We start from the raw sequence: 15190 nt of genomic DNA on the forward strand, positions 1-15190 counted from the left end.
CAACAAAAATCTGTAAACTTGCCGGAAATATAGCAAAATAAGAAGCCCACAAAATTATCTGATGATGTGTTTCTGAGTGCGTGAGTCAGGATATCAGACTTACTGATTTCTGTCTTCACTATAGTGGAAAGTTGGCTGAAATCAGAGCTAAAACACTTTCTTTTTTCATTATATATATCCGTATATCACACCAGAAGATGCATGCTTTTGAGCAGTTTACAATATAACTACAGAAACACTGTATTTGGTTTCAGCAATATCAGCTATACGATAAAACACTGAATCAAAGCAAATAATTGAGCCTATAGAAAGCAGTTTAATGAAAAATGTTTTTACTTATCTGTTGATTCAGGAAATAATTTGACCTTGTGAAATTTCTAAAGAAACAATCACATACACATATTTGCCACCTGCAGCAAGTCTGCGCTTCACATTCCCTTAGTCAGGTAATGCCTGCAGAGCACTTTCAGGATGAATATAAAATTAGCATGATAATTGCTGGAAAAATCCAAAAGCCATTAAAATTTCTGAATTTTCACGTTGTAACCAAAATCTAAATGGAACACTGAACTGGACAGTTTTGTTTGTAATTCCTTAATGAAAACTATGTTTCCAATACTAAGTGAAATAATTAGCACAGAACGTTTTTGCAAGCCACCCACTTTACCACAGTGAGACCATATCATCCCCAACAGCTAAGATTAATTAACTAATTAATTGATTAATTAATTAAAAATGTCTCATACTACAAAATACTGTAAATAAGAGAGTTCAGAAAATGCTTGAGCAAACTGCAGTAAGGCAGAAAATTCAAACCAGACAACGAAATTAACAATCTTTTTTAGAACAAAGTATGAGTTTATAAATGTCACAACTGAAAAAAAAGTAGTTACTCTTCTGAAAAAAATAACACTTTAATATAATATTCACAGCAAAAGGTGGAGAAGCCCAAAAATGCTAAGTAAGGTTAAGAAATAAAAATACCAAAGTTATGATTAGAAATAATCCGTCTTCAGTAAAACTCCGATCATTTGTTCTTTTTACCTATAACGGAATCTACTTTTCTTCCTCAACAGCCACTAGATGCACTCACAGACAGAAAACTGTGAAATTTCTACTGTCTGATCAACAGGTATTGCCACTCCTTGAGTAAACTGTGCTGTCATCAAATGTTACACAGTTGCGGAGAAGGGTTTGAAGACTGGCCTGCTTTTAGGACTGTGAAAACTTATTGTTGCTAAATTCAATTTGCCACAAGGAATAGTTTCAGGTCATAATGACTCTGAACAGTCAAGATGGAACTTGGATGTGTGGAGCACAAGACCTACACTCTACATAGTCTATGAAACAATTTAAATAAACTATAATGCTAAATCTACTTCCTAATTACTAGCCCATTCACTGAAACTGACAAAATGAAAAAAGAAGATTTAAAAAAAAAAAAAAAAAAAAAAAAAAAAAAAAGCGGTTGCCCCCCTAAATAAAATGATCCCAGGACTTTGGGATCTCCCTATTATGAACGAGCAGTCATCATTGAAAAATGGGATCCCTTACGTTTTATGGGAAATATCTCCTCATACTGCATGATAGATTACTTTCAGCGACTTAGCAAAGATATACTGATCACGAAAGAAAGACAATTAGTTGCTTCCACAGTGGCGTGGCCACTATTAAATGCTTTAAATCATATGGAAATGAGGAATAATACTTTAGAGAATGAAAACCAACTTTTGAAAGACTGTATCGAAAAGTTAGAGCAAGAACTTGGCATTTAACAGGGAAGCGTTTTGGTGAATGGCCCAGAAATAGCCAAGTTGGCCACCATGACTGTCCATCCTGCTCTCAGGCAGAGGTTATATGCGGGTAACCAATATCCTGATGAAAACCACTCTATAATAGAATGATCTAACATAGGATATACACAGGACCTAACATAGGCCTGCCGTATGGTATGGCCGAATAAATCTGATATACCTCTACATACAGCAATGTGGTCCTCCATGGAGGACCTTCAAAATCATATCCATGAACTAGGCATAAGGAAAGCAATTTATGAAGATACATTTGATGGCCCTGATACAGTCAAATTCTCAGAAGGGATGAAAGACTTAATTCTACAGCAAGCTCCCTCTCATCTATATGGCACTTTGGTCTCTATATTAAATCCCTAATGGCCTCAGAAGTGGTAGTCCAGCAGGCTGCCCAGTTAGTGGCCAACCTAGGAGAAACAGAACACCTGCAGACCAGGCGCAACATTCGAACATTAGAAGAAGCTGAGGTCCTGCTAGTGACTAAAACCAAGATGCTGGCTACTCAAGCTCTTCGACTGGGACCCATAATGGTTTCCCAAAAAAAAAAAGTTTAATGACTTTATTTGGGCTTGGGTCCAATTTGCTAAGATTAAATGCCAGCCCAACCATGTCCTTCTCCAGTTTTAGATACAACTAAAGGACAATCAAAAATTTCAGAACTACCCTAAGAAACCAAGGGTAAGGGTTATAGAGAGAATACCAACAATGACATGGGACTTAGAAGATTTCATTGTTCCTAATAGGAAAAAAAAGTCACCTCAGTCAACACCTCAGGTGTCTCAGTCAACGATGCCTGAGCCACCGTAAGCAAAAGAATTGGCCATAGCACAATTCATGGCGATGAATTCTCCAGATGGGACCGGAGGCCCTACATAGAATTAATGATTTATTGGTCCTGAAAAAATATTCAGAGAGTAATGGCATTAGTGGACACCAGAGCAGAAACATCAATTATCTACAGAGATCCGACCAAATTTGATGGAGAATGAGTGATGAGTGGTGGTTTTCGGGGACAGACTATTACTGTCACCCAAACATGGTTGAAATTGAGGGTTTGGCACCCCATCCCAGGAGTATAAGGTATCTATTGCCCCACCCCAGGAATACATCTTGGGCATAGATATTCTATGGGGTCTGGCTCTCCAGACAACTGTGGGAGAGTTCAGACTTCGACAGAGATGTATCAGTATCCGGGCGGTGCAGGCAGTATTAAGAGGCCATGAGAAACATGGGCCTGTTTGCCTGCCAAAACCACGCCGTATTACTAACGTAAGACAGTATGGACTCCCGGTTGGGCAAGATGAAGTATCAAGAACAGTGAAGGAATCAGAAGGGGGGGGATGACGAGGGGGATGGTCAGAGCAGCCAATGGGCAGAACTGCGAGCCGTGTGGATGATTACAACCAAGGAACCTGGTGATGGTATCCTGAATATCTGTACAGATCGTTGGGCTGTGTACCAGGGGCTCACTCTTTGGATTGCACAGTGGGCCACTCAGGAATTAACTATCCATGCCCAGCCGATCTGGGGCAAGGACATGTGGTTAGACATATAGAATACGGTCAAACACAGGACTGTACGTGTCTATTATGTTTCTAGTCATCAGCCTCTATAGTCACCGAGAAACGATGAAGCTGATACACTGGCCTGAGTTCAATGGATTGAGAATTCACCATCAGAGAACATCGCCTACTGGTTACATCAGAAGCTGCGGCATGTAGGACAAAAGACAAGGTGGGCAGCTGCTAAAGCATGGGGACTGCCCATACAGCTACCTGACATCGTCCAGGCATGCCGGGATTGCAATGCTTGCTCTAAGATGAGACTGAGATCATTGCCTGAAACGTGCCTGAAACAACAGTCCATCTTGCTAGAGGACACAAAATAATCTTCTGCTCCCTGCCCCTGAGAATTTAGATCCAGGTACCCATAGAATAAAATAGCCTTGGAAGGTGCAGGTAAGACCCAAATGGTGTGGCCTATTTGCACCATGGGGAAGACCGTTGGAAGTGGGAGGCTCAGTAGTCCCTCCAGTAATAGGTACATGGCCTACTGATATTGTGGTCAATACTCTGATTTTCATTGCTAAAGGGACCCCCATCATGCCCCTTTGGCAGATCAGGACACCCCCTTTGGCGCCTGATATTAGTATGCAGCTGCAGACATAAGGCCAGAAGGTATGGTACAGGCGGTCAGCACATGCCCCATTACAAGTGGAAGTGTTGACCCAGGACAGAAATACAGCCTGTATCTTGCCCTGGAGAGCAGACCTTCCCCTCCTGGTACCTCTGAAACATCTGTATTACTCCCCGTGAGTCTGTGAGCCTTCAGGATCACAGGAAGGAATGAAATGTCATCAAAGCATTCCAGTGTTACTGTCAGATCATGTGCAACACCCGGTGATGGTCTACGTGGGACTGATGGAGCATAGGATGGACATGCACCTCATGACTGCATGCCTCCAGTAACATCATTGAGCACTGGCCCATAAAAGAATATCAACATTCACCGATAGTAACTCATTTCGAATTTTACCAACATGCATCATGATGGAAATTGTATAAGCGTCGCAATATATCCGATCTCTGTATTAGGAAAAGCTCACCCTTTAGTCAACCTGAACAAGTGGAGTGTATGGGAACTGCTGATTCATGGCCTGAGCCTCTGATTAATCACCTGAGGCAAGCATGAGTCAGCCACGGGAGCACAGGTGAAGGCAATTCACCTGTGCTGCTGGAAGGGGTGGAGCCTGGCTCGACCTCTCCTAGACCCATTTAAGAGCTGGCTGCCGGAGGGAAGGATCTTCTCTGGAGATCAACTCCACTGGAGTTTTCCATACAAGCCTAGGATATAGGTGAGTATACCTATAATTTCTGTTTCCTGCTTTGGTGTAACAACTATGTAGCTAAGATCTCTGCTATATCATAACATCTGTACATTCATTAATTGTACACATAATTACACAAAACATATCACAGAAGTTTTCTATAAGAAGCTGCAAAATGTTTGGGACTGGTTGAGAAAGAAAATACCAGCAGCCTCTTTCAGACTGTAACAGGGACATAGTTTTAGGGTGTAAGGAACATAAGGATATACTCTCCTTTCTGAGAGCTGAGGAAATGCTAGATCAGATATGTAAATTGTACAGCACAACAGAAGTGAAAAGTAGGACAAAACACTACTGAAGTGTGACTAGAAAACTTCAGACTGCCCAAAGGCTGCAGTTTGCTGGTGTCGCTGTCTTATACACCATGGAATTAACCAATAGGAAGAAATAATCAGAAGTAAAACATTGATAGTCAGATCACAAACAGCTACTCTTCCAAAGTTAGTGAAAACTCTGCTCATATACAAGGAGTATATGCCTATATACTCTATATAAAAAAATATACAAGGTTCAAAATCTTTGTTAAAGAGCTCTTTCCTTATGCATTAGGGCTAGTTACCAACTATGTTATTTAGGCTTTCTCTTACCTCTAGTGTCATATACACAGTGCTAATTGCTATCTTGATTTCTCCATCTGAAATCTCCTTGAGATCTTTCAGCATAACTTCCTCGATGCTTATACCTGTGTCAGAAAAAAAGAATTTGAATACATCCAGACACTCATAGCTGAACAGATATAGCAACATTAATTAAAAACACAGCTTGAACTTTAATTCTGTGACTTCTGAACTTCAGGACACACTACCAGAATATTAATATCAAATGAATGCTAATAATTAAATCTTAAAATTCCCAGGCAATTTCTTTAAGAAAGGAACAGATTAAAAAAAAAAAAAAAAAAAAAAATCAATAAAAGCACAGAAACAACAAAGGATGAAGAGCTAAGTTTCCTGCAATTAAATGAAATTATGTGAATATTCACACTTGTTAGGTTAAATGAATTTCAGTTACTGATAAAGGAATACAGAGACCATCCTTAAGTCACTGGAAATACTTCTGGAATAATACCCTGAAAAGTGTGTGTGGAATATTATGGTATTTGTAAAATATAAAGCCATTCAATCTTTTCAGTTTTCTTTACAAATTGATACCACCAATGGATTTATGTAAATCAAACAGTAAATGTCCTTCCTGGATATATGTGTACAATAAATACAGAAGCTCATATTATCAGCAGAAACTAGAGAGTAAAACTACAGAAGAAAAACTGGAATTGCTTTGGAGTATAAGGGGACACATAAATATAGTTAAGTACAATATATATAAAATCTGCATGACTAAGTTTCTTCAATAATAGATGCTTGACTTAAAAAGCTGCATAATAAATATATCATATCTAGAAGCACAGATGTAATATACCATCCAAAATACAAAGGAGCCATATAGCTATACAAACAAAACTAAGAGCCACTTACTCCAGTGTAAAGTGGCAAACAAAATGTCAGCAGACTTTAAAAGCTTTGCTAGATAATATCCAAAATGATTTTGCATGACTGATTTTTCAGAGGGATCCAAATACCCACTTACAGCCAAAGAAATGAATTATTTTGGTACTGTTTCTGCATTAAGTCAAGCTACTGCATTACTATACTACTGTATGGAGTCCAAATAATGCATTCAATCTACTGACAATCTGATGGCCATATATTATGAGTCTGTCCTTTTAAAAATATTTGTATGTACTCTATAGACTTACTGGTGGGCTACAGACCAGTGAACCTGAAATAAGTGAATTAACAACTGAATTCATTAATTCAAGTCAACTAATAATATCTGCATGAAATCAGGATTTCTTTCCTTAATTTTATTCTATTTTGCCAATTTTTCCTAACAACCTAAAATAGCAGGTACATAATGTAGAATGTTCAGCAGAAATAAATGTCTTCAAAGGACTTCAGAAATTCATTGGCACTTTATAAATATAAATACTATGACATATGTATGTCTGTACCTCATAATACCTAGCAAAGAATAGCTATGAAACTAAACCAAAAAAAAAAAGAAGCTTCTTAAGTAATGTCAGTATAAACCTCAGGAAACTACCCAAAAACTTATAGCCCTGAACTAATTTAGTATGTGTCCTCAGTGAAAGAAAGAGGAAAGGAAAAAGTATCTCAAGTTCTGTCCTTAACTACCATTTCAGATTAAATGTCTGAAATCAGATGAGAGGATTCAGCAAACGGGCAGGCAGAAAACAGTGGAAAAAAAACAATGCAAGTCTGCACGGGTGCTGTAGCTACCTGAAATATCTTATAGAAAAGTATCTTAGTAGGTCAGTACTCTTAGCTAACAACTTAGTAGCAGATGGCACTGAATGAAGATAGTAAAAAATGTGGGAGTTATTATACGAACTTTCTTCTGCCTCTCAGAGAATAACTTCACAATCCTGTTATCAAATATTGTATGGAAATATTTCCAGTATTGATCACTAAAACTGTGTCTAAATATCTTCAATTATTTCTAGTACAAGTAAATGAAAGAACTGCAGTTTTCCCACTACTTCTTTAGTTTCAGTCAAAGTCATTCCACTTGTACAGAGCCCTAGAAGTTGACATCTTGATATATTTGGGAAGGTTCACAAGATAAAATCCACTCTTACTACAGGCAGGTAACTGCAACACTGCTCTGGACATGGCCTAAAATATTAATTATACCTTGAATCTGAGTCTCAATTAATCACAGAATTGGGTTAAATTTTCCCACTACTTCTTTAGTTTCAGTCAAAGTCATTCCACTTGTACAGAGCCCTAGAGGTTGACATCTTGATATATTTGGGAAGGTTCACAAGATAAAATCCACTCTTACTACAGGTAGGTAACTGCAACACTGTTCTGGACATGGCCTAAAATATTAATTATACCTTGAATCTGAGTCTCAATTAATCACAGAATTGGGTTAAAAAGGCCTTTAAGGCTCTACAGGGGGATCTGGACAGGCTGGATCTATTGGCTGAGGTCAGTTGTGTGAGATTCAACAAGACAAGGGTTCCATGTTCTGCACTTCAGTCACAACAGCTCCATGCAATGCTACAGGCACTGGGCAGTGGAAAGATGCTGTGAGGAAAAGGATCTCAACATGAACCAGCTGTGTGACCGGGTTGACCAAGAAGCCAAATGGGATCTGGCGTATATCAGAAATTTTCTCAGAAATACTGAGATAGACAGAGAGGTGCAGGAGTTTCCACAGAAGGGCAACAAAGCCTGTGAAGTGTCTGTAGCAGCTGATTAGACAGAGATTATTTAATTTGGGGAAGAGGAGGCTCAGCGGGCACCGGAGGTGAAATGTGTAGATGTGGCATTTAGGAATGTGTCTAAGTGGGAACGGTGGTGATATGTTGGCAGCTGGACTAGATGATCTTAGCGCTTTTTTCCAAATTTAACATATTCCATGGTTCTATGACAATCAGACTACGCAAAAATTTGGTCTCCCTCTTGTTTATAAGCTCACTTTAAGTTCTGGAAATCTGCAATTAAATCTCCCTAAAGCCTTCTCCAGACTGAACATCCCATCTCCCTTAGCATTTCTTCATAGGATTGTTGTGCCAGTCCTCCAATCATCTTCACAGCCTCCTCTGGAAAACTCTATTTTCCTTGTTCTGGGGGCCCCACAGCTGGATGCAGTACTCCAAATAAAGCTTCTGGAGGGTAGAGCACAAGGGAACGATCACCACCCTTGCCCTGCTGCCCATTCCTCTTTTAATGCAGCCCAGGATACAGTTGGCCTTCCTGGCTTAAGGGGTGCACTGCCATTTTGTTAAACTTTTTATCCACCAGAGCCTCCAAGTCTTTGTATCACAACTGTGATTCTACAAAAATATTTGGCTAGTTTATACTTGTAAAGCAAGTATGTGAAATAATTTAGTGTTTACTTTATCTGAAAATCACAGAACAGTTGAGTTTGGAGTTGATCTCTGAAGGTCATTTGGCTCAAACTCTATGGGAAAACCTAGGACTGCCTATGGGTTCAGGCAGCTTTTGAAGATCTTGAAGGAGGAAATACCACAACCTCTCTGGGCAACTTGTGCCAGTGCTTAGTCATCCATAAAAGCAATTATCTAGAAGTTCCCTAGTTTCTCAAAATCTCAGAAATCACAATTCTGTGATTAAAAATTTAAGTCATTTAACTTTAAATTAAATTTAACTACATGTGAATGTCATTGAAAAGCATGCTGCTGCTACTCTTAAAACACATAATTAGCCAAACTACTCAGTTTTACTTGGGTTCACAGAATCTGTAAAATATCTAAAAAACTGATTACCTTGAGGGTTAAACCGAGTATCCTGGAGAACAGAGATAATTTCCTCTCGTGGGGGAAGATCTGGAAACTTTTCCTCTAGTATTGACAGCAGTTTCTCCTGCTGCTCTGTAATTGTGTCAGCCTCAGAAGACATGCACTTGAAGAGAATGCTTCCTGAAATTTTGAAAGGCAAAAATCAATACCTCCTGTTAACACTGAAGAGATACCACAGGAACAAAAATGTTTACATTATCCTTTCTTTCCTATCTGGATCTTGCTTTCATAAGTGAGTTAAGTGGATTGGATATCAAATACTTTCCAAGCAGAATAATCTTCCAAACATGGAGAGTTTCTAAACTGGGCATCTTGTTAGGATCTATGCCACAACTACATGGCTACTTCCAATACTGTCATGGTTGTGCAGAATGTTTGTGTGTGTCCAATACAGTTTTGCAGCACAGCCACCATCTAGCATTATGTTGTAAGGACTTGTTCATCTAAGCACTAGGACAAGTGTTGGGATGCTTGGAAACAGTAAAGCCACATTGCCAGCTTTACTTCTACAGACACCAATGAAGCAATCATAAACAGGCAATACGCCAAAATAGAAGATATACCATCATCTGAACACACAAATTAAACTGCTTATACTTAAATAGTTGTTGCTGTTATTTGTTTTGTTTTGTTTTTTGTTTTTTGTTTTTTTTTTTTTAATCAATTTTGCTGCATTGCTTGCAGCAAATGAGGACTTCTACAGGGAACTATTTCCAGAATTTTTTTAAATATTCCTGAGGATAGCAAATAAAATTTACCGAAGGCATTACGGATAAGCTAAAGAAATACGATGTGACACAAGATGATGGTCATTTCAGCATAACTGACTCTAGGTGAATCCTTGTCAGTGAACATATGAAAAAAAAACACATCACAAAATGATATACAGAATTTTAAAGATTAAAAGAAATACGGTTCAATAAATAACTTCTTCATAATTGGTACTTACATTGGCTCTTACTATACAGAGGTAAGTTTGATTTCTTTTCAGACCACTATTGCTACATGAAATATTCCTGACACTGCTGGAGGACTAAAGCCACTCTCTCATGCCTTGGAGACTAAGATCCCACTTATTAATATATCCATGGACAGCCTTCACTCCCAATTACTCACATTAAATTAAGGATAATAAAATCCTTCAAGTCAGCATTGAAATTATTTATTACTATGCTGTACACGGGGATTTCAAACAAGAGTATGATCACACTGCAATATGACAGGTCAATGAGAAAATCACTGCAATAAGATAGTTCTTACAATCCAAAATGTTGAGTCTTTAGCAAACAGCCAAGAGACAGACATAACCATCCCCAGTCTCACCAGGCTGACAAGAAAAGTGTTTCATAAGGATAGGTACATATGCCATAAAGCACCAACAGCCAGGGTTCTTGAATAGAAGATAAATAGATACTGTTCCCTTCCTACTATTTTTTATCCTGCACTGTCACCACAGCAAATAATGAAAAGCACTTCTTCAAAAATTTTAGCAGTACACACAACACTAATGAATTTTGCCATGCCAAATACACACCTCCTTATTATAGAAATATTATGTGGATTAAATAATCTCAATATTTATACATAAATATAATTCAATTATGCTACATGTATCTGATGTATTAATCCAAGGAATAAATTTCACATCACATGGCAGTAAAATCTGCACATCACAGATACAATTATAACATCACACATTACTGAAATCAACTTTCCTAGTAAAAAGGCAAAAAACTAAAATACATTTTAAAAAATATTAAATAGGTTAGCATCTATCAAATTCAAAAAAAAAAAAAATAGTATGCTATTCTATTTTACTGTTTTAGGAATCCAGGATACTCTACAGCAGCCTATCATGCTTTCCTGTAGGTAACAGTGTGCATTTGTTGTGTGAAAATTCTACGCTTCTTTAACAATAAGGTAAAGTCTTGAATTTGATTTTACCTTTTTAAGGCATAAACATTACTGTACAAATGTAAAAGTAAAAAGTGTTTAGAAACGCACTGTACTGCAGCATCTATCTGGAAGCCTCAACCTTTCCTTGCTGACCTCTTTATGTATTTTGACTGGGGACAGTATCTTCAAACAGCAGAGTAAACTGAGAAATTTGGGGATTTATTATTTCATGTAAGAAGGAAATGCAGTCACCCCGAAATAAGAACTCAAGACATTTTAGAAAGCTTTTTAAAAAGGCTTTTTCCCCTCTTTTCTTCCTTTTTCCCTCCCTTGTCTCTGCAATACTGTCATGCTTACAATTGTTAACTTTTCTAAAAGGGTGAAGTGAAGAAAAAGAGACTTTTCAAATTAATAGGATACCAGCATTCTTTCATTCTTTAACAGTATGCTCATCAACAAGAAAGAAAGAAAGGCACACACTTCTCCCATGCTATGTATCTCTGGGAAGCTTAAGATGCCAGCTATTTGAAAAAAAAAAAAAAAAAAAAAAAAAAAAACCAACAGTTAACATGAGGTAAATTTACTTGGCCAAAGGTCACTAGTCCACTTAGTCACATGCTCCCTCATAAGTACTTGCTGCAAAAGAGATGCATGGGCTCAGAAAACTCCTGTAGAGTTCACTGAGTGCTGGTGCAACTCCCCACGGGTTTCTGAAAGCATGATGGAGGCTGCTTTGTCTGCTGACAAGCAACAAGAAAATAAATTTATAATAGGTAATACAAGATTAAATATTATTTTTTGCATATATCATACTGTGTTACAGATTTATTTTTTTTTAGAGGGAAAGGTCACTAGAAAATGGGCTAGACCTCTTAAAAAACAATATGCATTTTATTCTTTTTGCAAAGCAGTTTGGAAGTGAAGCACTAGTTTTGCCAAAAGCAATTGCTGCACATTAATATTAAACATGATCTAATGAAGGCAGAAGTCGTTTTGGGAAAACAGAACAGCACAAGCATCTCCTGAATTATAAGTTTATGGCTGAGAGAAACAGTACAATGAAAATATAGGCATTTCTCCTGTTGAGGTTTTGCTCCATAGTCTGCAAAAACAAAGGACAGGGAAAAGGGGAAAAGCAACACTTCCTGATGGAAAGTATACTTTGTCATCCCCTGCCCCCCCTTTCTATTTTCTCTCCTTCCCTTCACCCTCCAAAAAAACAACACTACAAATCAAACCAGAACTACAGACAGACCCAAGCAAGCAGTCTTCCCTGTAATTAACATTAAAGCTGGAATACAATGTAATTTGGGGGGAGCACTACCTCCAAGAAAACTGTTTCCATGCATAATAAAATTATCTATTCAAACAACTGCAGCTTTTATTGCAGTTCTTTCTTACATGTATCCTAGAGATGAGTCAATTAAGAAACATGTGAGTCATTTGAACAACGTACAAGACAGAACAGAAAAAAAATTGGCATCATCCCTAAAATGCCCTAAAAGGGCATTTCTCAACCTTAGTCTGGGTGGTCAGGATAACAAACCAGTCTTCTCTACCGAAAGTCAAACTGCCCCAGCAGAGCACAGAGAGACTTCTTCTGTGCAGCTAGTAAACAGCAAAAGCAAGTTCATGTTTAAAAAACTGCTGATGCTTTTTCTGTAAATCTGTCTCTGTTTACATGTTGCAGTCTGCACCTTGTGGCATCCTTCAAAGTTTTATACAAATAAACATAAGGAGGTATTTTTGAGAGTGCACTGATCCAGAGTACCTGACAATGAGTGCTTAGAAACACATCCTTGCCAGCTGGCTGCCATAAGAAATGTAATGATTCAGCAGTTTAATGGATCTGGAGTTTAGCACCAGCCCCCTTATAAACATCTCCAGGGAAATAAAATAATACAGGCCCAAGACTCTGGCAGGTTCCATAATTCTTTGTTTCTGGCACATATCCAGGGACAGGGCAAGCTCTAACACAAGGCAAATATAGCTATACAACGTTATGACTTTCAAAGCAGGTTCTGTTCAAAGCCTAGTGGTAGAATTAACTTATAGCATGTTTGATGAGCAGGCAAAGATAACAGGAAAGCACCCATTAAAAAAAAAACATTAATTAAGGCCTTAAATATTAAACTACCTAAAGTAATAATGCTCAGTTTCACATCTTACATCTTCCCTCAACTTTTTTCTTTTCAAGTAGGAGAGTAGGCAAAATTTGTTCAAAGTTAAAATATACAAGTTTTGAATATCTGCTCTTGTTATTAAAATCAACAAATTCCTAACAGACTGTGACAATGAAAGTTGAAAAGGAGACAAAGAATAAAACTGTTACAGCCACTACATGGTATTTACTAAAATATGAGATATTTGTATTATCTTACAAACTTTCTACAAAAGTACTCACTGAAAAACCAGAAAATGAAGGATGAATTCCAGTTCTGACACTCAGAACTGGGATCTACTAGCTCTTCAGTAAAAAAAAAATCCTAATTTTTATCACTTTGATTTCCACATTTTTCTGCTGTTTCTGAAATTCCCTCAGTACTGATCCATAAAAAAAAATACAGAGATTTACAGTGAAATTAATATAACCACGTGGAAAAAACAGAGAATCATTCTTTACATTGTTCCTATACCTGTGGAGTATCACCAGAGATTGGGATTATCCTGCTAAACTGAAAGACACCCAGATTCTACACGTGCATTCCCTAACAAGAAGAGTGAAGCTGTCACTCCCATTTCCTGTGCTCACACGTGAGATGAATCTCAAAATCTGTTAAGGTCAAGGGCTTAAACAGAAGACCATCATATGAACAGAAAAACATAAAAACTATGTGAGGTGGGTTATATTTGATCTTTTATTTTTAGATTGATTGTAGCTTGATCTGATATTCACATGCATCTATATCTAGGAATTATTTTTTCTGCTATCAGAACAATTAATGAGATTCATTGACTTTTCTGAATTTGTATTGAAGGGTTCTTATGTACCAAAAATCTTCTCTATTTTAAAAGAAACAGAATCAGATTGTTCAACCTTCCATATACTCAAATTGCATTGCTGGTGCAAGTGGCAAGACATCAGTCACAAGTACAGCTCTAGTTATGTAGGCTTGGTCAGTCCCTTTTCATACCATGCAAGTGGAGGTATCCATTGCCCCACATACCCACAGAGTTCTGCAAATATTCACTACTGAACACTATTGAACACAACAATTAAAATTTACCTACTAATTTTAACATACCTATACATATTAGGTACTACATCCCTTAAAAATGAAAACAAACGTTTTCAGTGCTTCTTTATTTTAATTTTTATTCAAACTATAGAGCCAAAACATGTGGACACTTATTACCATGTATGACACTTACATATGTTTTTGTTGATAATTCAGAGCACTACTTCCTGACCTTCTACCACCAAACAGGTAGCCTGTAAGATACCCAAAAGCCTTTTATGTTTTCTGCCTCCAGAATCAATTACTATGCTTGATCTTTTGCCTGGATTTCCTGGACAGCTACTCAACCAAAATTTGGAACTTACAAAAAAAATTTAAAGGAAGGTTTACAAGAGCTTATTAGTGTGGAAGGGCTTTAGAAGGCAGGCTAAACTCTGCTAGTTAGAACTTTCTCTGTGGAAACATGGAAAAAAAACCCCACAAAAAAAACTCTGTAATTTTTTAGAACATACTTGCTATCATAGTAATCAGTGCAATAACAAGTCAAGACTCCGTTAGTTTCTAAAAGTGCAGGCTGATTCCATAATCCTCATTAAATATGTCCTTAAAAGGGTATTTAACAGCTGAATGACAATTACATCCTAAAATCTTTATAATTCATTAAGGAATATTAAAATTAAGTACTTAGCTTAAAGGCAGCACTCCTTTCTACCTCCAGCTTTATTTTCTAAGAAAGCACTTTGCTGCAGCAAATAAACTGAACAAACTAACGTAAATGATAGCTATGAAGACAAAAAATGAAAATACTTCGGAGTATGAATTCCCATCCTTTGTGCTGTATTGGACAAACGATACTGAAGAAAAGAACACGTAATGAAGATTTGGTTACAGCGTCTTTAAGCAGCAGAAGTTCCGAATCATGCCATTAAAACATCATTGTACAAAAAGGTACCACCATCAGAAGAAACTCTAATATGTAAATATTAGATTCCAACCCATATTGCTGTCCACAGGCAGACAGCGCCAAGCCGCCAGCACTGCACAGCCGCTGGAATTGAAGAACTGC

General features: G+C 37.6%; 1 protein-coding gene across 1 annotated transcript in view; it reads right to left on the reverse strand.

Annotated features, from left to right (window-relative positions):
* PRUNE2 (prune homolog 2 with BCH domain) overlaps positions 1 to 15190 on the reverse strand; it is a 136563-nt gene that overhangs the window by 86029 nt on the left and 35344 nt on the right. The window contains exons 5-6 of the mRNA XM_042826820.1: positions 9017 to 9169; positions 5286 to 5380 (exon numbers count right to left, since the gene is read on the reverse strand). Coding sequence (XP_042682754.1) covers positions 5286 to 5380; positions 9017 to 9169 — 248 coding nt within the window. The remainder of the gene's footprint in view (positions 1 to 5285; positions 5381 to 9016; positions 9170 to 15190) is intronic.

Source organism: Centrocercus urophasianus, unplaced genomic scaffold, assembly GCF_019232065.1.
Source record: "Centrocercus urophasianus isolate 14NV4802_14NV808 unplaced genomic scaffold, USGS_Curo_1.0 seq_27, whole genome shotgun sequence".
NCBI lineage: Eukaryota > Metazoa > Chordata > Aves > Galliformes > Phasianidae > Centrocercus > Centrocercus urophasianus.